The following is a 27,330-nucleotide window of genomic DNA, read 5'->3' as shown; positions in this document are numbered from 1 at the left end:
AATGAGAATAGTAAAACAAGCAAACAAACAGAAAACCCAAGTCAAACATCTTTTTGAATGCTTTAGTGTTTGGTAAAGATTTAGTTACTTTAGCTAAACAATTAAGGCTTAACTTTGCTGACAGTTGCTGGTTTTGTAAATTTTACGTGTGTGTGTGTGTGTGTGTGTGTGTGTGTGTGTCTGTGTGTGTGTTTGTGTAATGTTTGGAAGTGAAGGCCTCATGTATAAAGTTGTAACGTTGGGAAACATTTTTCTTTAGTAATGGCAAGAAAACAAAGGCAGATAGATTATTCATTTAAGAAGTTTGGTAGCTGGAGAGATAGCCCAGTGGTTAAGAGCACTGGCTGCTCTTCTGGAGAACCTGGGTTTGATTTTCAGCACCCATATGGTGGCTCACAACCATCTGTCACTCCGGTTCCAGGAGACCTGACACCTTCTTCTGGCCTTCTTGAGCACCAGGCATGCATGTGGTGCACAGACAAATACTTATGCACATAAAGAGTTAAAATTTTTTAGGAAGTTTGGCAGTGAAAGGAAAGGAGAAATAGGATACAGGTTTGAAACACAATAAAGTTATTTTTTGAGGTAGGGATGAAGTATGTTTGAAAGTAGAATGAAGAAAAATTTGGAGATGGTATTGAAGATAACTTTAAGAGGAGGAGTATTGAACTATTGGCTCTCGAAAATAACTAAAGACTTAATAAACATTAACAAAAAGGAAACATTTTCTAAAACATTTCAAAAATGGAAATTAGAATTATTTACCAATTAGAAATATTTTACCAAAATATTTGTCAGAAGAAGAAACTTTATGAGATTTCATTATAATCGATAAAAATATGACCACTTCAGTAATCCTATAATTTTAGCTGGGAAATTAAATTTTTTTTACAGTGGGACATTTATTGTATTAGAAATGGTACCAGCAAGAACAGAATGATTACTGAGATTTGGCATAAAGTTGATTGGGTATGTACTTGAGCTGGAAGAGTACTTGTCCTCCAGCATGTATGTAATCCTGGGTTCCGTCCCCAGCACTACAGAAACCAGGCAGTTGTGCATGCCTGTCATCTGAGGACTCAGAGGATCAGAAGGTCAAGGTCACTCTTGGGTCCATAGTAAGTTTGAGGCTATCCTGGGCTACATGAGACTATCTCAAAAGAAAAAGGTAACTAGTTCAGTGGTATATAAACTCATTTTTAAAAACTTGCCTATGTTTCATGATAAGTCAGATATGAACAAGTTGCATTCATGCAGACTTTCAATTTTTTAGTGACAGTGAACTATATAATAAGGGCACCTGTATTTTATGAATTATGCTTCAAGAACTTTTATTTCATCTAAGAAAATATGTATTTAGAGAGTTTCAGATTTAGAAGAAAATGTAAAACTGCCCTCATATCCAGAAACTTGTCAGATGATGAAGCTATAGATTGCAGCTCTACTGAGAAGAATTTTGTCAGCATGATTCATGAGCATTATGTGGAATCAGGTATCCTCAATGGGGATTTAGGATTTAACTCCTATAGAAATTAAAATGTTAGAGTGATAAATATTATAATATATAATTGTGTGTACATGTGACTGGAATTAGTAAGGAAGCAATTCATTTGATAAGCTTCAGGTCATTTGCTTTTGAAAACTGATTTTTAAATAGGCTTTAAAATTTCTTATTTTGGGCTCAGGAGTGTAGCTCTGTGCTGTAACAGTTACTTAATGTGTGAGTTTTTAAACCTTAGCATTAGAAAAATGCACAAACCCCCCACGTATCTACTTACTAGGTGAATGTTTGAACCTCAGCATGGGAAAAAGTAAAACAGAAGATAAAACAAAAAGCTAGATATAACACAAAGTAGACTCCATGTGTTTTGTGTGTTTTTTGTTTTGTTTTAGTATTTTTGTCTTAATGGGTTTTTTATTTGTTTTAATTTTCATATTTTTGAGAGAGAGAGCATGAAGTTGGGTGGGTAGGGAGGTGGGAAGGATCTGGAAGGAGTTGGGGGAAGGGAAAAGTATGATCAAAATATATTGTTTGAAAAAATTTTAAAGAAAAAACAATTCTGAATGTGGTAGCCCATGTCTGTAATTCTATCTTTTATGAGATGAAGGCTGAATGTTTTGGAGTTCAATGCTATCCTCAGCTACATAGTGAATTAGAGGCCAGCCTGGGCTATATGAGACCCTGTCTCAAACAACAACAAAAATGCAGACTAAACAAAATCTACAACAAAACTCTGCAAAAAAAAAAAAAAACCCAAAAAAACAAATAAAACCCAACTTCTTTCTTTCCTTTTTTTGGTTTCATTTTGTTTTTCAAGACAAGGTTTCTTTGTGTAGCTTTAGAGCCCGTGGGAACTTGCTCTGTAGACCAGGCTGGCCTCAAATTCACAGAGATCCACCTGCCTCTGTCTCCTGAGTGCTGGGATGAAAAGTATGTGCCACCACCTCCCTGCCAACTTTTTTTTTTATAATAAAACTGGCTTCACTTTAATCATTGCTAATTTTGTGTGTATTTATGTGTGTGTATACACACACATAAACACACACACATATATAGATAGATTGTGTGCTTTGTATTTAATGGATATCTAATTACTCTTTTGCAGTATGTTATGTTGCTTGCAAGCTGGTATATAGGTATGGAATCTTAATTTCTTCAGAAGAAGCTCTTCAAAGACAGATATGGGTAAGCCCTGATTCATTGAAGATCCGAAGTAAAATGAAATGACATAGTGGTTACTTGTATGAAAATAATTGAAGTTATAAACTGGAAGAATCCTTTAGTGTTATCCATGTTCCTTTTATTGTTAGTATATCTAGTACAGTTTTAGATCTCAGAAGTACTGTAGTTAATAGAATGCTTCAATGAAGAGAATATTGAAGGTATACTTCTATATTTATGACTTCTTTTATACATTTATTACCTCCAACTTGATAGAGTAACAGTTTTCCACATAAGAGGATGATGGTATTTCATCTTAAAAGATTTTTTTCTAGGCCAGGTATGGTAGCACATACTTGTAATTGCAGTACTTAGGAAGCTAAGGCAAGAGGATCTCAAATTTGAAATCAGCCTGGGCTTTAGAGAGTTTTACATCAGACTGGGCTATATAATGAGACCCTGTCTCAAAAAGCAAAACACAAGCTTTTTTCTCATGAAAAATTTAAACTGTTCAGCAACGAAAGGAGTTCAGGATTGGTTGATTTGTTTTGGTTATTTGAGACAGGGTTTTGTACCCCAGTATTTTAGCTGGATTTCTAATTGCTGTGACAAAATACTGTGATATAAACAACATGGGGGAGGAAGGGTCTCTTTTGGCTCATGGTTTCAGAGGTGTCAGTCTGTTATAGCAGAATGCATGTGGGAAAGCAGAACACTTCACATCATGCTAGCCAGAAAGCAAAGAAAAGGCAGGAAGAAAGCTAGGCAGAGTGGCACATGCCTGTAGTCTCAGCATTTTGAGGACTGAGTCAGGAGGGTTGATGAAAGTTAGAGGCCATTTCAAACTATACAGTGACTACCAGACTGATTAGGGAGGGCTACGTATCAAGACCATGTCTGAATATTTTTCCCTTGAAATGGAAGCAGTCAGAGACAAGGTGGCCTTAAGGACCTATTCTCAGTGCCTGACTTCTTCCAGCCAGGTCTGACTCACTGAAGTTTCCAGTAGTGCCACCAACTGAAAGCTAAGTCTCAAGACAAGGGCCTGTGGAGAACATTTCATATTCAAACCATAGCCCCCAGGCTGACTTGGAACTCATGATCCTTCTGCCTTAGCCTCCTGCGGTGCTGAGATTAAAGATGTGTGCCATCATGCTTGGCTTGCTTGCTTATTTATTTACTTATTTATTACTTATTTACTTAAAGAATTTATGTTTGAGTATTTTGCCTGCACCATTTGTGTGACTTGGAAACCAGAAGAGGGCATCATATCCCCTGGAACTAGAGTTACAGATTGTTATGAATTACATTATGGGTACTTGGAATTCAACCTGGGTCCTCTGAAGAGCTACAGGTGCTTAATCACAGACCATCTCTTTGGCCCTACTTTATTTTTTGAGACAAGAGCTTACTACGTAGTCCTGACTGTCTTGGAATTTGTTACCTAGACCAAGCTGGCCTTGAACTCAGAGAGGTACTCCTCCCTTTACCTCTACCTCTCTGGTACTGGCATTAAAGGTATGACACTTATTTATTCATTTACTTTTGAGGCAAGAGTCTCACTCTATTGCCCAGGCTAATTTCAAACTCCTTGTCTCAAACAATCCTCTTGCAGCAGTCTCCTGAGTAACTGGGCCGGCCTATCGGCTTACATACCCAGCAAGAATATAACAGGTTTGAATTCTCGCCCTGTGACTTGCTATCTTACTTTGAAAGATTTGTTTTCTCATTTGTAAAATGAGGTTAATAATATTTAGTGTACAATGCTATAGGGTTAAATTATAGTTTTATGAGAGGTATTTTGTGAACTACAAATACGTAAGTATGCTAATAGTATATAAATGAACATCTGTCATATGTTATGGGATAAAACTATGTTGAATGTAGGGGTTTACTTTTTGTGTTTCTCCTTTTTCAAAGATTGCAGTCACCAGTGTTTTGTGCAGCTTTTATAAAATGCTATGTTCCGTGGGAAGACTGGTTTAAAATATTCTGTCATAGATGGAGCAGAAAGTCCTCTTTCATTATTATTATTTAAAAACAGCATAGGATTTATCCCATGCTTTTTCAGACCCAGGCCAGCTGGCCTTGGTGGGTTTCCGATAGAACATCCCCATTGTCTCAGTGTGTGGGTGCACCCCTCGCGGTCCTGAATTCTTTGCTCATGCTCTCTCTCCTTCTGCTCCTGATTTGGACCTTGAGATTTCTGTCAGGTGCTCCAATGTGGGTCTCTGTCTCTGTCTCCTTTCATCGCCTGATGAAGGTTAATATCCAGGAAGATGACTATATGTTTTTCTTTGGGTTCACCGTCTTATTTTTTTTTTTTTTTTTGGTTTTTCGAGACTTATTTAGCTTCTCTAGGATCGCGAATTACAGGCTCAATGTCCTTTATTAATTCAAGAACAATGGCACTGGGTTTTTGATCCTACTGCACGTACTGGCTTTGGGGGAGCCTAGGCAGTTTGGATGCTCACCTTACTAGACCTGGATGGAGGTGGGTGGTCCTTGGACTTCCCACAGGGCAGGGAACCCTGATTGCTCTTTGGGCTGATGAGGGAGGGGGAGTTGATGGGGGAGGGGGAGGGAAATGGGAGGCGGTGGCGGGGAGGAGGCAGAAATCTTTAATAAATAAATAAATAAATAAAAAGAAAGAAAGAAAGAAAAAAAGCAAAATAAAAAAACAAAAATAAAATAAAAATAAAAACAGCATAGGAGCTTGGCATAGTAGTGCACACCTGTAGGGGTTCAAATACAGTTTCTTAGCTATGCAAGGCAACATAAGAGAAACCTAAGCCCTAAAACAATAAAGATCAAGCATACAGAAAAATCAATTAAGATGGTACTCCACTTCCTCTGATTATTTAGCACTAAATAGAATAATTAGTTCATGGTCACTCTTCTTTTTCTTTTTAATTTTTAAAACATTTATTGAATTTTCAGTTAGTATATGTACTAAATAAGGGTCTCATATCAATTTGATACACATATATACTTGTGCTTTGCTTATACTAGCCTCCCTATTATGTTCTCTTGACTTCTTTCTGCCCTTCCTTTATTTCCCTTCCTCTCCCAAATGATCTCTTTTCTACTTTCATAGTGTATATGTGTGTGTGTGCACGCATGCACACATGTGAAGAGAGAGAGAGATTGATTCTATATATGAAAGAAACTATGTGGTATTTGTTTTTCTGAATGTGGTTTATTTCCCTTAACAGGATGATTCATTTTTCTGAAAATTACCTGATTTTGTTCTTTATAGTTGAATAAACTTCATTATTGTATATTTTTCACATTTTGTTTATATTCATCTGTTGATGAATGTCTATGCTCTGTATCTTGATGGTTGTGAATAGTCTGTAATAAACATAGATGTGCATATATTTCTGTGGTATGCTGACAGATTCCTAGGGGTACTTGCCTTTGAGTGGTAGAGCTGAATCCATTGGTTGTTCTAATTTTAGATTTTTTGTTTTAGAAAACTCCATTCATTACACTAATGTACACCTTCCCCTTAGCAGTGTGCAATAGCTCTTCCCACACTTCCCTCTGCATCTCTTTAGCATTTTGTCGTTATTTGTTCCTTTGATGGTAGGTAGCCTGACTGGGGGGGAGATGTAATATCAATCTGATTTTGATTTTTAGTTTCCTGATGCATAATGATGCTGAATATTTTCTTTCATATATTCATTGGCGAGTAGTATTTCTTTTAAGAATTTTTCTGTTGGACTGGGGAAATGACTCAGTCATTACACAGCCAAAATATAAGAGAATTTTCTGTTCAATTCGCTTCTGTTCAGTCCATTTATTGACTGGATGATTTCTTTGCTAAGTATTTTATTTTATTTTATCTTATTTTATTCTTCCTTGTCCTCTTGAATGCTAGGACTTAAGGTGTCTTCATATCCAGTACTGTTTGTTTTTGTGTTTTGTTTGTTTTTCTTGTCTTTAATATAGTGTCTTTCTGTGTAGCCCTGGATGGAACTCACTAATGTAGGCTCTGATCTTGAACTTACAGTGATCCTCCTGTCTCTGACTCCCAAATACTGGAAGTGTAAGCATATGCCATTGGCCAAAATATTGTTTTATTGGGGTAGGAATATAGCAAATAAATGGAAACATTTCACATATATCCCTTGTTTTAGACAAAAACTTATTATGTAGCCCAGGCTGGCCTTGAATTTGTTACTCCTCCTGTGTACTTGGATTACTGTTGTGCACCCCTACACCTGACTAGATTCCATATATAGTTTTCTCTACCTCAGGTTTTACTTATTTAATCATATGCCTGTGTATAGCAATATATATATTTCTATGTATAACTAGGTATTTCTCACTAGTATCCAGTTTTGGGGGGCTGGAGATATTTCTCAGTGGTTGACAACCCTGGCTGCTCTTTCAGAGGACTGGAGTTTGATTCCTAGAACCCACATGGTAGCTTGCAGCAAGCTATAACTCCAGTTCCAGGGTACCTTGATGCTCCCTTCTGGCCTCCTTCCCTGCCAAACACCTATATGCATAACATAAAAGAAATAAAGAAAAATACCTCTGTACTATTCAATTGATTTATATATGTTTCTACATTCAATTGGAGGTTCCTTGATGGTCCTTTGGGTTGTATGGTGAATTACTTTCTGTGTGTATCTTTGCTAGTTTTTCTTGCAGTGCTAGGGGTTAAACTCCGGGCCTGCCACATGCTAGGCAAGCACTCCAGTGAGCTACTTCCTCATCTCTCATTGCCAGTTTAAGGCCATTACTTGTAACTACTTCTGTTTCCATTTTCATGGCTACCTCCATATATCTTTTTTGGGGTGGGTGGCTGGGTTTGAGACAGAGTCTTACTATGTAGTTCTGGCTGTCCTAAAATTCACTATGTAGACCAGGCTGGCCTTGAACTCACATAGATTCGTCTTTAAGTGTTAGGATTAAAGGCCTGCACCACCATGCCCATCTATCTCCATATATTTTAATCGTATGCTTTTATCACTGTATTGATTTTCTATGGCTTCCATAACAAAATATTGTAAATTGCATGGCTTAAATAACAGAAATTAATTTTCTCACAGTTCTGGAGGCTAGAAGTTCAAGACCAATATGTTTAGTTTCTTCTGAGTCCCCTTATCTTGATTTTCAGTTCTCCTCCTCTTTCTTTTGTCCTTGCATGGCCTTTCTTCTTGTACATCTTTGTATATCTAAATTCTTTCTTGTAAGGATACAGTAAGATTTAATTAGGCTCTTCCCCACCAATTTTCTTTAATATTGTTATGATGATGATGACGACTATACTTGCGTGTGAATGTGTGCATGCATGTGCATGTCACATCATGTGTGAAGATCAAAGGAAAAACGCTGTGGATTCAGTTCTCCCCTTCCATCTTTATGTGGGATCTGAGGATTGACCCACGACCATCAGGCTTGAGTGGCAGTGAAAGAGCTTGCAGCCCTTGATTAGATTTTACAGCCTTATTTACCATAATCGTCTCTTAAAGTCCCTATATTCAAATATACTCATACTCTGAGGTACTTGAAGTGGGGACTTCAACATAGAATTGTTGAGAAGTAGCACTTTTTCTATATTAATAACTCATTTTTAACCTTTTTTTTTTTTTTTTTTTTTTGCTTTTTCGAGACAGGGTTTCTCTGTGGCTTTGGAGCCTGTCCTGGAACTAGCTCTGTAGACCAGGCTGGTCTCAACTCACAGAGATCCGCCTGCCTCTGCCTCCCGAGTGCTGGGATTAAAGGCGTGCGCCACCATCGCCCGGCTCATTTTTAATCTTAATGGTAGAATGGATGCTTAGTATATGTGAGGCTTTGTATTTAAGCCCCAGCACTGCAATACAAAAACAACAAAAAACTTGACAATAAAAACAACTACTTCTTGATATATCATTTTTATGTTATCTATTTACTTGAGATCATGAGATATGAGGAGTTATTTCAGGTTCTGTTATTTTCCTTGATCTTTTCTCCATTTTTGCTATAGTATACAATTTAAAGCTTACCTGATGATTATCTTTAAAATATTTCTAGAGGGTCTCACTATATAGTCCTAATTATCCTGGAATTTTTTTAAAAATTAAACAATGTGTTTAATATTTTCCCCATAGGTTTTGAAGATTAGATTTTTACTTTCCACTTCATTAGCATATTAGTAATATAGTTTATTAGTACCTTTGCCATTCCACATCTCTTCCCCTTCAACCTTTCAACTTTGGTCACCTGTAATTTTCAATCTGGGCTTTGATAATCTCAAAAAAATGAAAACTTACAGGAGCATGCTGTTGACTGGGGTTATTATTTAAATCTATGAATAAATAGTTTATTTCCTTTTTGCTTTCTCTTTCTCTCCCTCTCCCTTCTCTTTGGTTTTTCGAGACAAGGTTTCTCTGTGTAACTTTGGAGTCCTTCCTGGAACTCTCTCTGTAGACAAAGCTGGCCTCAAACTCACAGAGATCCACCTGCCTCTGCCTTCCACGTGCTGGGATTTAAAGATGTATGTGTGCCACCACTGCTTAGCATTTTTATTGAATTTCTTTAATTCTACTTCCTCAGGTATTCTGTTTGTTGAGTGTTGCAGAATATTTGTTTAGCTATGTAAAGATGTGTTGCATTTGTTTAACTATGTAAATATGTGTTATATTTATTTATGTTGTGGAATATTTGTTTAACTTTGTAAAGATGTGTGGCATTTGTTTGATGATGTAAAGATGTGTTGCTATTTCACCTTGCCTGCCTAAGGCACCTGATTGGTCTAATAAAAAGTTGAATGACCAATAGTGAGGGAAGAGGTATAGGTAGAACTTCTGGACAGTGAGTGTAAGTAGGAGGAAGAATTTAGGCTAGTGGAGAAAGTAAAGGAGATGCCAGGGAGATGCCAGGGGCCAGCCAGACACAGAGGAAGCAGGAAAGTAAGAGCTACAGAATGAATGAAAGGTAAATAGCCCCAGGGAAAATGTAGATGATGGGAAACAGGTTAGATTTAATTATAAGAGCTAGTGGGACAAACCTAAGCTAAGGCAGAACATTCATAATTAACAAGTTTGTGTCTTTTTTGGGAGCTGGCTGCTACCCCAAAGAAAATTCCAACTATAGTTGAGTGTGAAATACTTTCATAGTATTGCTTTTCCTCATTAGTTCGATAACTCTTGTCCATATTTGATTTGAGACTCCTTGGCAGTTTTCTTTGAATACAGTGTCATAGTATTTACTAAAACCTGAAGCCAGTGACTGATGATGAAGTAAGACTAGATATTTTACATTAATCTATGTTGTCAGCTATCTGAAACTCTATTTCCTTTCAGCATAAGAATTGTATGCACTACTATTCTCTGAAGAGGGGAAGAAACAGCAACCCCACAAAATGTCTTATTTTCTTTTATTGCCATTTCTGGTGATTTATACTAGAAGAGATAGTTGTATCGTGTGCTCCTTCTTCCATCTCAGTTCAGTCCTTATTTGCTCCCACAGCATTTGTACATATTACATATCAGTTATTACTTACAATCAGTTACAGTACTGAGAATATTTCCCAGGGTGCCTGACAGGTAAAGGATTTTTAAATAATGATTCAATCATTGAGTTATTCAAAACTATACTAGAGATGTGATTAAAAACTAGAACTCGTGTGTGCTGCCTCATAGTCCATTGTTCATCCTATAACTTTTTTTTACTGTTTTTGTTTTTAAAGATTTTATTTAATATGTATATAGTGTTCTGCCTGTATGTATGCTTGCATGCCAGAAGAGGGCGCCAGATCTCATTAAGATGGTTATAAGCCACCATGTGGTTGCTGGGAATTGAACTCAGGACCTCTGGAAGAGGAATCTTTTTTTTTTTTAAAAAATATTTATTTATTATGTATACAACATTCTGTCTGTGTGTATGCTTGCAGGCCAGAAGAGGACACCAGACCCCATTACAGATGGTTGTGAGCCACCATGTGTTTTCTGGGAATTGAACTCAGGACCTTTGGAAGAGCAAGCAATGCTCTTAACCTCTGAGCCATCTCTCCAGCCCCTGGAAGAGCAATCTTAATGTCTTAACCTCTGAGTCATCTCTCCAACCCTCTTATAACTTTTTTTCAATTATGTGAAGCATTAAGTTCTCAGAACTTTTCTTTTTATATAAATTATAACTATTAAAAATATTGAAATAATTGAATATTTGAGCACTTCATAATCACCATCCAATATATTAAAAATATTTTCTCAGAAGGTGTTTTCAAGGCATTGTTCTAGTTTCATTTCTGTTGCTGTGATGAAATACCCAGACAAAAAGTAATGTAGAGGAGAAAGGATTTGACTTACAATTTTAGGTCACAGTCCATTGTTAAAGGAAAGGCAAGGCAGGAACTCAAGAAGTCATATTATATCTATAGTCAGTATCAAAGAGAAAATATACATCCTTGCTTGCTTGCTCTTATCTAGCATTCTCCTGCTTTATGAAGTGCAAGGTCCCCTACCTAAGAGATGAGAGCACCCAAGATGGTCTGTGTCTTCCTACATCAGTTAACAGTTGAGAGAATCTCCCAACAACATATCTCCAGGGCAATCTGATCTTGATAATTTGTCATTAAGACTTTCTTCCCAGGTGATTCTAGGTTGTGTCAAGTTGACATTAAAACTTACCAGCACAAACATTAATCTTTTGTTCCTGCTGCTTTTCTCAAAAACACTTCTCTTAAGTTGAAATTCAGAGCACAGAAGTAAGTGCTGATTGCTGTTTTTTTACCCCTATGTATTGTGTCTCAATATACAAGATAATTTTTCTCTATTATCTTTCAACCAATTTGGGAGAGCTGTGAAGTTTTAAAATTATTTCCTAACTTGTGTTTTCTAGATGAATATAAAAACAGGAAAAGAATGGTTGGATACTGGAAATGCCCCGATTGCTGATGAATTTTTTCAAGCTGCCATGGCTGTAAGTTACAATTGGTTTTCAGCTGTGGCAGTTATTAGTAACATCTATGCTAAGTCTCATGCTTGTGTTGTTTTATTTTCCAGGATCTGGAGAAATTATATGTCAAATTAATGCGGAGTTGCCACACTGAGGCCAACTTGACCATGCATAAGGTCACAGTGGAGAAGGGTATCTTCTGCGCGCTTTCTTTTCAAGCTGAGTCAGTAGGTATCATGAACACTGTGGCCTTATAACAGGACATTTTGTATATGTAAATGTAAAAGTGATAATATGAGTCCTTGGTTCTAAGGATATTATGGTATAATAGTTGTTAATTAGTGGGGGCTGTAGTCTGTGTAGGGTAAGTGAGAGTGAAAAGAAAGATAATAGCTAAGCATAATTTTCAACCAATCCATTTAACATCTGCTATTTATGACAACTTTTACTTGAAATGCTGTCTCTGAGAGTCTTGTTTTAAACTATTCTTTTTCATGTATGTGGGTGTGTGGTATGTATGATGCATGCATGTGAGTGTGTGGGGAGGCTGTGCACATGCAGAGAGGCTGGAGCAAGACATCGAGTGTCTTTCTTTATCTTCTCTGCCTTAGTCCCTTGAAATAGGGTGTATTACTGGGCTGGAAGCTTGCTGTTTGGACTAGGCTGGTTGACCTAGTATGTCCTGGGGATTTGAACTCAGATCTTATGCTTGGAGAGCAGTTGCTCTTACAAACTGAGACATCTAGCCAGTCTTGAGTTTCTTACATTCACAGTGAGCTCTAAATAGTTGACCTCAAAGGTGCCTTCTCATTTATAATTGTTCTGTGTTGTTCATTGATACTTTAAAAGTCTGCTGGTATTATGTAAATGTTAACACTTCAGAATTGTGCTTTATCATTTGTTGCTTTATTAGTTTCCTTGTTTTGTCATTATGTAGTTAGGTGTGTATTTTTAGTTGGCAAATATAAACTGTGATGTTTGCCTACAATAATTCTAGAAATGAAAGAGGCCTTATATATTCTTATTATTTTAACATCTTTATTGACTTATAATTTCTACACTATAAACTTTACCTATTTATAATGTGTCAGTGATTTTTATATATTTATAGACTCATGTAGTGCTCATCACAGTCTGAATTTAGTACATATTTTACTCCATTATGAGCCATCCTACACATTTCTCCTGACCCCAGTTTTTATAACCCATTTTTAACCTAAATTTGCCTATTCTGGACATTTCATGCAAGTAGAGACATAGAGTAAGTTTTCTTTGTGATTAACTTCTATTCGTTTCTTTTTTATTTTATTTTTTATTACTTTATAAATAATATCATTCAAAATTTCCACTTTTTCCTTTCCTCCCACTTCCCTCCCGCTCCCCACTCACCCCCTCTTCTTTCCCCTCCAGTCCTAAGAGAGGGCAGGGTACCCTGCCCTGTGGGAAGTCCAAGGTCCTCCCCCCTCCATCCAGGCTTAGGAAGCTGTGCATAGGATTCCAAAAAGCCAGTACATGCAGTAGAGACAAATCCCAGTGCCGTTATCATTGGCTTCTCAGTCTGCCCCAATTGTCAGCCACATTCAGAGAGTCCAGTTTGATCCCATGCTCATTCAGTCCTAGTCCAGCTGGCCTTGGTGAACTCCCATTAGATCATGCACACTGTCTCAGTGGGTGGACCAACCCCTCGAGGTCCTGACTTCCTTGCTCATATTCTAAAAAAAAAATATTTAAAAGTTCTTTTTTATTTTGCATACCAACCACAGTTCCCCCTCCCGCCTCTCCTCCTGTTCTCACCACCTTCCCCCAGCTCAACCCCCCATCCACTCCTCAGAAAGAGTGAGGCCTTCCATGGGAAGCCAACAAAGCCTGGCATGTCAAGTTGAGGCAGGATCAAGCCCCTCCCCCCTGTATCAAGGCTGAGCAGGGTATCTTTCTTATAGGGAATGGGCTCCAAAACCAGCTCATGCACTGGGGATAAATCCTGGTCCCACTTCCAGTGGCCCCGCAGATTGCCCAAGCCACAGAGAATGTGATTAACTTCTTTATTTAGCATAATTTGTTAAGGTTCAGTCATGTTACACTATGCTTCACTTTGCAGATATACTCTGTTTATTTGTCCATCCATCCATTGATTGACATTTGAGTCATTCCCAATATTTGGTTATTATACATTATTGTACCATGAACATTCATGTGCAGAGTTTTGTATCTACATGTTTTCATTACTCTTGGGTATATACCTAGAATTGTAATTGCTGGATAGCATTGTAGGTGTAACTTATTTTAGACTTAGCAACTCTTTTGAGAAAGTGCCAGATTATCTTTCACAGTGACTGTGCCATTTTATATTTCCACTAGCAGTGCATGGAAGCTCCATTTTCCCCATATCTGAAAGTTTGATTGTTTCAAGTAATTATATTTACGACTATGATCTATTTTAATTTATTTCTAGGTATAAAATGAGACAGATATCTAACACCATTCTTTTTGGTACACATGGCTATCCTGTTATCTCAAATGTCACTTGTTGAAAAACTGCTTTCCTTGTTAAGTTATCTTGGTAACTTTGCCAAAAATAAATTGATCACAAATGTGAGGGCTTATTTTTGGTCTGTATTCTACTATGTTGGTTGGATATATCTGTCTTTGCACTAGCACCAGACTGTCCTGATTATTGTAATCATATAGTAAGTTTTAAAATTAACAAGTATGAGTTGCCCAGTTTTTCCATATTGTTTTGAGTATTCTGGGTCCCTTATAGTTCCATGTGAATTTTAGGATTAAATTGTCACTTTGTACAAAGAAGCCAGCTATAATTGCAATAGGGATAGAGTTGGATCTATAGACCATGTTGAGGAGTATTGCTATCTTCATAATATAAAGTGTTCTGATATACAAACATTTATATATATTAAATATACGTATTTTCTTTGTCTTTTGAGGCAGTGTCTCACTATGTATATAGCCCTGTTTGGCCTAAAACTCAATATGTAGACCAGTCTACCCCACAGAGGTCTGCCTCTGCCTCCTGAGTGCTGGGAATAAAGGTGTGCACATATATATTTCTTATATTTTCTATTAAAAATTTAAATTGTCACAAAATTTATGGGATGTATGTTTTGATATATGTATATATTGTGCATTATTCAAATCAGGGTGTGTTTTATTTTGTAATGATGAAACTGAAGTTCATAGAAGAGGCATTATTTATCCGAAGATCCAAGACCAGAATCAAAATGTTCTTTTTTTCTTAAACTGTTTTGAGAATTTCATACATGAGTACTGTATTTAAATCACTCTGTCCCTTATTCCTTTTTTCCCCTCTAGTTCTTCCCATGTTTCTCCCCCTCAAACTATTGATCTTTCCTTCTTTAATTATTACACACACACACACAAACCTTGCTGAGTTCATTTAGTCTTGTTCATATGTGTGTGTTTACAGCTGACTACTAGGGATTGGATAACTTGTCAGGGAGATCATCTCTGGAGAAGACTGATTCTCCCTCTCTCGGTAGCCATGAATTACCTCTAGCTTTTCATTAGGGGTAGGACCTGGGAGCTTTCCCCCATCTGCATCTGCACTGGTATGTCAACTGGTGGTGTCATTGTACAGGTCCTGTTTAAGCAACCATGTTGATATTTCATCAGTGTAGCTTCCTTTTCATCCCCCCGCTTTCAGTAGAAATCCTAGTCTTCTGGCTCTTATACTCTTTCTGCCCCCTCTTTTGAGCTGTTCCCTAACCTTAACTCTAGGGCTTGCGTTGTAGATGCATTTATTGGGGTTGGGCACTCCATGGTCTACAGTTCTCTACATTTTGACCAGTTATGGATTTCTGTAATAATTTCCATCTGCTTAAAAAAGAAGCTTCTTTGATGAGGGTGAGACCTACACTTATCTGTGGGTACAAGGATCAGTATTTCGAATGGTGGTAGGAATTCTATTGGGGTAGGAAAGTGACAGTAGTAAGTTCTCCTCTAGGGTTCATGATTTTACTAGTCTTAGCTAACTTTACAGTACCAGGTATGAATTCCTTCCTATCAAGGAGGCCTTAAGTCCAGTTGGATGGTTTCTGGTTATCCCCAAGATATAAATGCCACTAGATTTTTTGTCTATATTTGCTTTAATACACTGCACATGAGATTGATCATATAAATGAATTTCTTCTTCATAATTTTTGTATTATCTTTTATTGTTAATATCTTTTGTGAACTACTTTAAGGCAATTAATAAAATAACTGATATAAAGTCTAGCAAGCCTTGGACTTACAATTATTATTACTATTATTATTATTATTGTTTTTTGAAATAGGATATGTAGGCAAGACTAGCCTTGAGCTCTTAATCCTCCTGCCTCAGTCTCCTGGGTGAGAATTGTGTGTGTACCACCATGCTCAGTTCTACACCTTAACTTTTATCAATTTGTTCTATGCCTTTGAACTGTCACTTGACATTTCTTAGCCAATATTTCAGTTAAGCAAGTAACTATGTATGTACAAGACTGCCAATTGCCTATATACTAGACTGAGACAAGGGTACATGTGGCTTGATTGTAGTTCATGTGAAAAAGATCTGTATCCAATGTAACAGTTTATATCGATTATCAATTAGACAGTGTCTAAAATCACCTAGGAGACAAACCTCTGCGCATGTCTGGGAAAGATTAATCTAGATTTGGTTAGAGATCTGTGTATGTCTGTGAGGGATTGTGAGGTTAACTGTGGTAAGAAGACTCATTATGAATATGGACAGCCCCAGTTCATGAGCTCAGATCTGGTTCTGAATAGAAAACAGAAAGTTGGTTGGGCACTAGCATTTATTGCTCCATTCTTTCTGGTCGTGGATGCACTGTGACCTCACATTCCTGACACCATGCCTTTTCCTGCTATGGTGGACTTCCCCTTGAACTGTAATCCAAAAATAACCCTTCCTTTCTTAAGTTACTTTTGTCAGTATTAGATCACAGCCATGAGGAAAGTAACTAATACTGCCAGAGTACTAATTCCTTCCCACAGTTACGGTTGTTCTGAGCTGAGGCTCTAACATCACTTGTGTAGCTTGGTCCTCTTGTGGGATGCCTAACAATGGGAACAGGGACAGTCTCAGATTCTTTTGCTGGCTTTTGGGACCCTGCTTCTCATACTAGGTCACCTTACCCAGCCTTAATACAAGGGGGGGTGCTTTGTCTCATTGCAACTTGATATACCATGTTTTGTTGATAACTCACGGGAGACGTGCCCTTCCCTGAACAGAAACAGAGGAGGAGTGAATTAGGGGTGGGAGCAGAAGGGCTGGGGGAGGGACTGGGAGGAGAGGAGGGAGGGAAACTGTGGCAGATAGGTAAAAGAAATAAATTAATTAATTAAAAAGATCACTTGAGACCAGGAGTTTGAGACTAGCCTGACCTACATAGTGAAAGCCTGTATCATAGCCTATTTTAATAATCTCTAGGAAGGCATTTTACATTATTTAACTAAATTTCAAGTATTGTGATCATTTCTAGGCATTACACTTTAATTGGGTTAATATAGTGAATATACTATGTGAAAATATCTGGAGAATATAATGATGTCTATGCTGAAAAAACCGAGACAGTAGGAATGACAGCCTTTCTTTGAATGTTTTAAGAACCAAGGACTGAAATATTAAAGAGCAATCAAACTCCACAGAACAGAATGAAGACCAGAGATAAAACCTACAGGAAGACCAATTTCAGAGCAGTGTAAAGAGTAATATTTATTAGATAGTAACCCTATAATCTGGCAGCTTTGTTGAAAGATAGCTAATTTCTGTTGTCACTAGAAGATTGTGAACAAAGGTATGAGCATCCTAACAATTATGTATTACAGAAAGGATTCCTTCATTAGATACTAAGTTAGATTTCTGAGTCTTACGGCTTTCTTAGTGCTAAGAGTCTATGCTTCTAGAAAACCTTCAGTTTTTATAGCATTTCTTCAGTGTTCTAGATGTTGATTTCAAAATGGCATCTTTAGCTAGCTGAAACTTTTAATAGTAGCTATGATTAGTAATGAGAATTATAGGCTCATGCCACCAAATTCAGTTAAGGGTAATTCTGTTTGTTCTTCTAACTCTAAGACATCCTCATCATTAGGACCTAAGAGTTTTGTTGATAACGTCTTGGCAGAAGATATCTTTAAAGGCCATTATTAAAATTACTAGCATTATTGTTATACGGTAATATATAATACTCTATATTGTGTAGTATATATTATGTTAATATGTATATGTATATATTATGTTAATAGGGTTTCTCTTGCCCAGCAAATAGCCTATGAGATATTTCTTAGAGATTTAACAGGCTTTATCATTTTTTAGGTACTTACCATTGAACTAGTTAGATAATTGTTTTATTATTTATTAAATTATTCAGCAGATAATATCTGTAGTGATCAGGGTACTCTGCTAGGATTGTGAGGGTGGCTGGTCTTGAGTAGCAACTTGACAGTATTTAGAATCACCTAGGAGACACACCTGAGCCTGCCTGTGAAGGTGTTTCTGGAGAGAATGAACAGGATAGACCTACATTCAAAATGGGTGGAACTTGCAGTGGGTGATCCAGATATAAAGAGGTCCAAGTTAGAATCAGTGTATGTGTGCCTTCCTTGTCTTCTTCCTGGCTGCTGCTGAGACACGCTTTTCACATCAGACTCCAGCTTCAGCTGTCCAGCATGCACTCAAGCAACACTAGGGAGCTTCCAGGCTTTCAGGAACAGATTGGGACTGTGATGGTATTCAGCTTCGTGGGGTCAGTAGCTACTGGGATCTCTGTCTCTCCAAGTGTGCAGACTGTGATGGAGGCCTGGCTTGTGAAGAATTGGAGGGAAGTTTGAGAGGCCCTCAAAGGCTCTATCAGGGCTGTTAATGTGATATCTTGAATTAAGAACCCATGGGTTCTGGTCAGCTAGGGCTGAAAGATCAGTTGTGAGTAATGAGAGTTCAGCACCATCAAAGTGAAACCTTTTATTTACTGGGACAGTCAGTGATCATTAGTTGGACTGAAAAATCAGCTGTGAGCCCAGCATCATTGAGATGAAATCTTCTAGAAAGTATTTTCTCAGGGTCAGCATGCAGAGCTATGGTCCAGAGAGATCAGGGATACATCTCAAGGTAGCAACCAAGTTTGTTAATTTTTAAGAATCTCCCATATGCTATTGGTTTTGAAAGCACGTTGCAGATTGCAGGTCTCATGAGAGCAGCTGAGGTTTGGTACTGTGTGTGACACGATAGAGTTGGAGTCCCTGAAAAGGGGCCAGGAGAGGCCACTGGTGAAGGTGCAACCCAGTTGCAGCAAAGACCCCAGCATATTTTAAATGCCAGGACTGCAGGGTGATCACCAAGGACAGCAGTAGATGTGGAGGTGGCCTGAACCCATGAGACAAGTTATGTGTTTGTGTGTGTGTGTGTGTGTGTAGGGCAGATCCAGAGAGATGGAGCTTCCCAGACCCTTTGTATCCCAGAAGACTGAGTTTCAGACATTGGTTACTGAGCTATTCACACTGTTAGGTTTTTGGTTTTGTTTGCTTTGATTTAATTATAAGTGTGTCTGGTTCTTTTCTCTTGGAATAAGAAGTATGTGGCTTATTTTTGATTTTGTAGGAGCCCACAGTTGAGAGACTTTGAACTTTTTTTTTTTTCGAGACAGCGTTTCTCTGTGGCTTTGGAACCTGTCCTGGGATTAGATCTTGTAGACCAGGCTGGCCTCGAACTCACAGATATCTGCCTGCCTCTGCCTCCCAAGTGCTGGGATTAAAAGTGTGCATCACCACCGCCTGGTGAGACTTTGAACTTTTAAAGAGACATTGGATGCCGGACATGGTGGCCTACATTTTTAATTCCAGCACTTGGGAAGCAGAGGCAGGTAGATCTTTGTGAGGTCAAGGCCAGCCTAGTCTATATTTGTTGAGTTGCAGGATAGACAGTGATACACATTGAGAACACCCTTCCTCAAAACAAAACAAAAACAAAACAGAAAAAAATTCACCCCTCAATCAAAACTTAAGAATTGGACCTTTCCCAGTTATGTTATGGGATCCAGTATAGCATATAGCTTTGGTTCTGATGAGAGTGCTTCATAGCCTTATTAACAATGTCTGAGACCCCATGAGACACTACTTTCCTCAACCTTACCAGAACATTTGGGTAGCAATGGAGTTGATAACCTTCATAGGTTATAAAATTGGGAGTGCTGATAAAAGAAGTAACCCACTGCTTGAGTCCAGCAAAGATGAGCTGTCTCTTGGCTAAAGTTAAGTGAGCTATGTTACATGGGAGCATGGAGCATTGCTGTAAACTTGTTCAAGTACCACTTGTGATGTGGCATCAATAAATACATCTGAGATGCAAAAAGAGAGATTGGATATTTTAAAGAGACTGAACTTAAAGTGTTTGAATATTTTGAAGACTGGGGATTTTAAAATTGTACTATGTTCTGTATTGTGAGATTAATATAAGATCATGGGGATAAACAAGAAAGGAAAAGTTATGATTTAATAGTAATGTATTGTTATGTCAAGATATCACGAGGTCAAATTTCCCGACTAGTTTTTTTTTTTTTTTTTCAATCTTGACACAGCTATAGTTATCTTGGGAGAACCTCAGTCGAGAAGATGCCTTCATCAGATTGCCTGTAGGCAAGTCTGGGCGGGCATTTTCTTGATTAATGGTGGATATGGGACCATCCAGCTTACTGTGGGCAGTGCTACTCCTGAGCTGCTGGTCCTGAGTGGTATAAGAAAGCAGGCCTAGGAAGTTGTGGAAAACAAGCCATTAAACAACATTTCTCCACTGACTCTGCTTTAGTTCTTGGCTTCAACTTCTTGCCCTAGGTTCTTTCCCTAATTCCCTTCATGAAGGGCTTGTAAGTATGTAAGGTAAGAGAAACTCCTTTCTCTCCAAATTAAATGTAAAGGTCACGTCCTTTATCACAGCAACAGAAAGCAAACTAATTCACTCACCTCAGAGACATCTCTCCTAGGACTGTCTAAGGGTTTTTCCAGAGAGGATAACCAAGAGGGAAGACTGGCTTTTAACTCGGATAGCGCAGTCTACAGACCAGATGTGAAGAAGTCTGAGGAAATGCAGTGCGCATGCACCTGCTTTCTTGTCATCTTCCTGAGCAAGTTTGTAGATCACTGCTACCAAGATTGTCCACTGCCTTCCAACGTGAAATCAATATCAGTGACTCTGCAGGAAATGCCCAGACTTCAGCGTCAAATTGATACTGCTGAGGTATCCAACTTCTTGAACCAAGCAGCTACTGGCTTCTTTGCCTCTTCTTCTTACAGACAGCATTGAACAAGCCACCTCTGGCATGTAGACCAATATAATAACCCCTTTAAAATGTGTATACATTGTGTTGGTCTTGTTCTTTTAGAGCCCAGCTTTTAAATCTGTGAGTAGTGACTGTATATATGGTCACGCAGTTGAGAGTGTGGTTGTGAAAAAATTGGCAAAAATAAAAGTTTGTTCCCAAGAGCTCTAGATACTTAACAAGAAACTGAGAAATTTGGTATTTGCTCTGAATTTCAATTTTGTTTTGTTCTATTCAGACTTCTTTTTTAACTGGGCTGGCCTTGAATTCGCAGAGATTAGCTTGCCTCTGTCCCCGAGTGCTGGGGTTAAAGTTGTGTGCCACCACCACCTGGACTTTTCACTAGTTAAATCTTTATTGTTGATTTGTGATCTTCTATTTCATGCTCTGTGCCATAGTTGACAGCTACTGTCACCAGTATGCCTTCTTTGCTATAATGGACTATAAACTTAAACTGGGATCCAGCATAAGCCTTCCTGAGGAAATACAGGATAAAGTTGCCCCCTTAGGCTTGCTCTTTGCAGTTTACTTATTGGCAGGGGAACACTGAGTGATTTTCTTTCTGAAGTCCTGACAAGATAGCCCAGAAAGGGCAATTTGTAAGCTGAGTTCTACCTTGCCTTTCCTACCACCATGCCATTCCTGGGCTGAATTCTTGCCAGTAAGTTTTTCTGTCCAGGCTTGCCAATGTGGGAAGTACAGGCACAGCCTTCAAAATGGTCCCACCAACTGAGCCAGAGGACTACTTGGTCGGATGGTCCCTCATACCAGAATCTCTGTTCTTGAGAATGTGGGTGTGGAAAATACCTGAGTTTTCTGTATTCCTGTTAAATTTCTCTGTTACTCTCAGTGTGGAAACCACCGCAGCAAAACAGCCCACACTTGTAGGGCAAGTTATAGTGCACTGAGTAGTTCTTGGTACCCTGGCCATGCCAGCCTTGTTCTAGCAATCCCAGCCCTCACAGACCCACACAAAACTAGTTATTTATCTCTTCCTAGAGGTCAGACTGTTACATGTATGGGTCATAGTCCAAAGGTCACCCGTATACTTAAGATTTACAGGTTCTTGTGTTTCCTAACAAAAAAAATTAGACAAAAATTTGATAGTTGTAAAAATAAAGCAGTTTATTGAGAGAGCAGTTCTGGGATTAGAAATGGGCCATCAGTTTCTAGTCTTTAGGTCAACTGGCTTCTTTTATATGCTAATCTTTGCCTTTTTCTCCCTGCCCTACTGTTGCCTGTTGCTAGACTGCAATTCCCAAATGTTATCTGCCTTTGTTATTTTTTCTCTTTATGTGGCCTATACTTCCTGTCCAAGTAGATCTGAGCCCCATCCCCACAAGACTTTGTCTAAGTCACAAGCTGTTTTCTGGGCCCACACCGATTCTCTAGGTGGTTATTCCCTTACCCAGTGGAGAGCAGAATGTATTTGGGGGTAGGAATTATAGAACTGTAGGGGATTCTGCTCTTCTGATAGTGATTTGACTGTGAGACTTCTCTTAGATGATTCCCTCTTGCAGCATCAGTGAATGAGCTAGAAAATACAGGGAACCCGTTGTCATTCTGCCTGCTGCCTGATTGCAGATCATTTAGCTTGAACTGTAATTTTGCAGATTGCCAGATTGTGTGCCTGTGGAGCTCATCAAGGCTTTCCTTTTCTTTTTTGCTGAAAACCCCACTTCTTTACTATATTGTCAAGTGCTTTATGTTTTGTTTCAGATATAAAATTGAATTTTCTGGTTACCATCTAGTTATAATTGTTGTTCCTTTTTACTGTTCATGCTACTCCCATCTCCTTTAGCCACACAGATTTTATCCCCACACATCTAATGCTTTGCTTCAAATTTGTGGAGATTGCAAAATTATCTTTAACTTATTATCTTCTCTGCGGATTAAAATATATTTACTGTTTTTAGTGTGTGTATGATTTGTGTGTGTGTGCGCATGTGCAGAGGTCAGAGTAAAACTTTTGGGAATCAGTTTTCTCCTTCCACTATGGGTTCTGGGATTTAACTCAGGTCATTAAACTTGTGAGATAAGTTATTTTCCCACTGAGCCATTTCACCAGCCTTCTTTTGATTGTTTCTTATGTATTATGTCACTGTATACTAACATTTGCATTTTAAATGTGAAGTTTTTTTAAATTACCATTTTATGTTCTTTTTTATGAAAACATCTATTGGTTAAAGATTGATTGAAAATGTAAGTAGACTTAAGGTTCTTAATGTAAGCAAATGATGAAAGATTTAATAAGCTTGAATTTTGGTATTGTATAGAAGAATTTCCACAAATATCTGAAAAGACTTTTCAAACTACATGCATGTATTAAATTAAATTTTCTTCATATACTCAATCATAAGCATAATATAGAAAGAAGAATCCAGGCATCATGTAATGCTACAAATTAAATAGATCTGTAAAGATATAAAATGATACTTTCCACTACTTTTTTGTTTTGGAATAATTTAGCTTGCTTTTTATAACAGTGTTAATATGTAAACTTGAGGCAAGGCAATGCGATGTAGCCCATGCTTGCCTTTAATTCACTCGTAGCCTAGGATTGCCAAAACCCATGCCAGTCTTGCAGCCTCAGTTTAGGAGTGCAATGCTGCGATTACAAGTGGACACTGCTACATCCAGATGCTTCGCTTTATTTATTTATTTATTTATTTATTTATTTATTTATTTATTTATTTACTTACTTACTTACTTACTTACTTACTTACTTACTTACTTATTTGGGACATGATCACTCTATGTAGCCCTATCTATTCTGGAACTTGCTATATAGACCAGGCTGGCCTGGAACTCATAGATATTCACCTGCTCTGCCTTCTGAGTTTTGGGATTAAAGTTACATGTCATCACACCCAGTTTTTTTTGTTATTTTTAAAATAAATAACATTTTTTGTTTTAATTCATACTATTGGTAAATATTAATTGAGATAAAATAGCTTAAAGTTTTTGAAAACTAAAAAGATATTTTTGTTTGTGAGTGTGTGTGCCCATGCACCTGTGCATGCCACATGTGTGTGGGTGCCCATGGAGGGCAGAAGGTGGCATTGAATCCCCTGGAGCTGGGGTTACAGGTGATTTTAAGCTGCCTGATGTGAATTCTGGGAACCAAATTTAGGTACTTTGCAAGAGCACCAAGTGCCTTTACCTCTAACCATCTCACCAACCCAAGTCTTTAATAATTTTTCAGTTCAAGTGTTACTGAGACCAAAAGGATAGAATTGGTCTACAGATGTGATTTTCCGAGTGTGGTTTGTGGTTCCTGGACCAACAGCATCTACATCATTTGGAAAATAGTCAGAAATTCACATCAAGAAATTGCATATTCTGAGGGTAGGGCCAACAATCTTCATTTTGACAAGGCTTGTAAATGATTTTATTGGATGTTAAAATTTGAGAACAATTAGTGCAGTGCATTATGCCAGAGTATTTAACAATGAGAAAAAAAGGGAGGGAGGAGTAAACACAAAGGAAGAAGGATAGAAAGAACAAAAAAGAGGAAAAGAGCAGGAAATTTGGGTTGTAGATTCCCATGGTCAATGGAAAGTTATTTTATTTCAAGATAGAATATATATGAAATTCTTATAGGTGAATTGTCAAAAGTCAGGGAGAAGCAGAGTGGAGGAGGTGGATAAAGAAGAGAGAGCTACAGATTGAAAGAGATAAAATTAATCTAGGGGAGCAGCAAGATGTCTTAGTTGGTAAATGTGTTTGTCTTGCAAGCCTGGTAATGTGAGTTCCATACCTGGGACCCATAAAGGGAGTAGAGAACTGACTTATCCTCTGACCTCCATACAAACACTGTCACATATGCTCACTCACATACCCCCATTACATATATACTAATAATATACACATATGCTCACTCACATACCCCCCATTACATATATACTAATAATATACACATATGCTCACTCACATACCCCCATTACATATATACTAATAATATACACATACGCTCACTCATATACCCCATTACATATACACTAATAACAAACACATATGCTCACTCACATACCCCCATTACATATATACTAATAATATACACATACGCTCACTCATATACCCCATTACATATACACTAATAACAAACACATATGCTCACTCACATACCCCCATTACATATATACTAATAATATACACATACGCTCACTCATATACCCCATTACATATACACTAATAACAAACACATATGCTCACTCACATACCCCATTACATATACAGTAATAATATACACATATGCTCACTCACATACCCCCATTACATATACAGTAATAATATACACATATGCTCACTCACATACCCCCATTACATATACAGTAATAATATACACATATGCTCACTCATATACCCCATTACATATACACTAATAACAAACACATATGCTCACTCACATACCCCCATTACATATATACTAATAATATACACATACGCTCACTCATATACCCCATTACATATACACTAATAACAAACACATATGCTCACTCACATACCCCCATTACATATATACTAATAATATACACATACGCTCACTCATACCCCATTACATATACACTAATAACAAACACATATGCTCACTCACATACCCCATTACATATACAGTAATAATATACACATATGCTCACTCACATACCCTCATTACATATACAGTAATAATATACACATATGCTCACTCACATACCCCCATTACATATACAGTAATAATATACACATATGCTCACTCACATACCCCCATTACATATACAGTAATAATATACACATATGCTCACTCACATACCCTCATTACATATACAGTAATAATATACACATATGCTCACTCACATACCCCCATTACATATATACTAATAATATACACATATGCTCACTCACATACCCCCATTACATATACAGTAATAATATACACATATGCTCACTCACATACCCCCATTACATATACAGTAATAATATACACATATGCTCACTCACATACCCCCACTATATATACAGTAATAATATACACATATGCTCACTCACATACCCCCATAACATATACACTAATACCCCCACTATATATACACTAATAATATACACATATGCTCACTCACATACCCCCACTACATACTCACTCACATACCCCCTCTATATATACACTAATAATATACACATATGCTCACTCACATTCCCCCACTACACATACACTAACAATAAAATGTAAATTAGAAAAGGAAAATTAATGTGATCAGATGCAAATGTAGAGTGATGAACAGTTAATTGGTGGTTACTATGTGAATTGCTGCTCTGTGCCCTAGTGATAAAAAAAATCAGTAAGTTTAATATGTAGTACCTGTCTTATGAAAACTTAAGCTTTGCGGAGAATACAAATTCATAGACAGATGCATTGCAGCAGGGTAATTGCTTTAAAGGGGGAAATTACATAGTACAACAAAAAAATGAGTAGATGACAATATGTGATAATTAAGACTGTGGGGAAGCTGGCTGTATAGCTCAGTGGTAGAACACTTGCCCAGAATGCATGATGCCCTGGGATTGAAGGAAAAGATTGTGAATTTTTCTCAGAAGGAAAGGAATGTAAAATATGCTTTTTAAATTGCAAAAATTACAGGATAAAAATGTACCTCAGGCAAGAAGTCAATCTTGGGGAGGGGTAGGATAGGTAGGAGGATATGTCCTGTTATGGAAGACCAGAAATCACACAATGTTCGACCTTTGTGGGAAACGTATTAAGTATATCAAAAAAGAAAAATTAATTTTGACCGAGTGTCACTTAGTATTGATAGCTATAACATTTTTATCTGCTGATCAGCAAAGAGGGTCCAATTAGCAGTATAAATTTGTTCTGGATCCATTTTGTATAATTTACTGTATTTAGATTGATTGTATTGTTGTCTATTGTATAATGGTCACTCTAGCATTTAATCCTTGTGTAACAATAGGTATAATCTATTGTTGAGCAACAGTTCAAATCCAACCTTAGAGCTCTTCTAAATCTAAGAATCTTGATCCATTAGGATAATGTATAATACTTTATTGATTTGTCAGAATATGATTTCAGAGAAGTTTCTTTATCATTGCTAAATGCTGTATAGGAAAATGTAACTTTTCTCTGAATTCTTGACACTGATGGAAGTTTTGGTTGTCAAAAATGTTCTTCTCTTCTTTCCTGCTCCCTTCCTCTCTCTTCCCCACCCCTTCTCTTTCTTCTGTTTTAGTTAATTAAACCTAGACCATATTAGAAGTGTTCTATCACTGAGCAATATTCCCAACTTCAGTGTGAGACAATTATCTTGCCATTTAACCAATTGTTGATGTCCTCTTTCTTAGGCTGTTGCTCAAGGGGATTTCAGGAAAGCATCTCTGTGCGCATTACGTTGTAAAGATATGCTGATGAGGCTGCCTGAAATGGTGAGCGAATGTTCTGCCCTGATTCTCCGA

General features: G+C 37.6%; 1 protein-coding gene across 1 annotated transcript in view; it reads left to right on the top strand.

The window, feature by feature from the left end:
• The window catches only part of LOC121444962 (testis-expressed protein 11-like), a 301,690-nt gene that overhangs the window by 12,603 nt on the left and 261,757 nt on the right, over positions 1-27,330 (top strand). The window contains exons 4-7 of the mRNA XM_041646923.1: positions 2,607-2,686; positions 11,498-11,578; positions 11,662-11,781; positions 27,220-27,300. Of these exons, the coding sequence (XP_041502857.1) occupies positions 2,607-2,686; positions 11,498-11,578; positions 11,662-11,781; positions 27,220-27,300 (362 nt within the window). The remainder of the gene's footprint in view (positions 1-2,606; positions 2,687-11,497; positions 11,579-11,661; positions 11,782-27,219; positions 27,301-27,330) is intronic.

This window comes from Microtus oregoni, unplaced genomic scaffold (assembly GCF_018167655.1).
Source record: "Microtus oregoni isolate MIOR12 unplaced genomic scaffold, Mior012 000150F_ref0000365, whole genome shotgun sequence".
NCBI lineage: Eukaryota > Metazoa > Chordata > Mammalia > Rodentia > Cricetidae > Microtus > Microtus oregoni.
The sequence above is the reverse complement of the archived record's forward strand: the minus strand, read 5'-3'. Positions and strand labels throughout refer to the sequence as shown.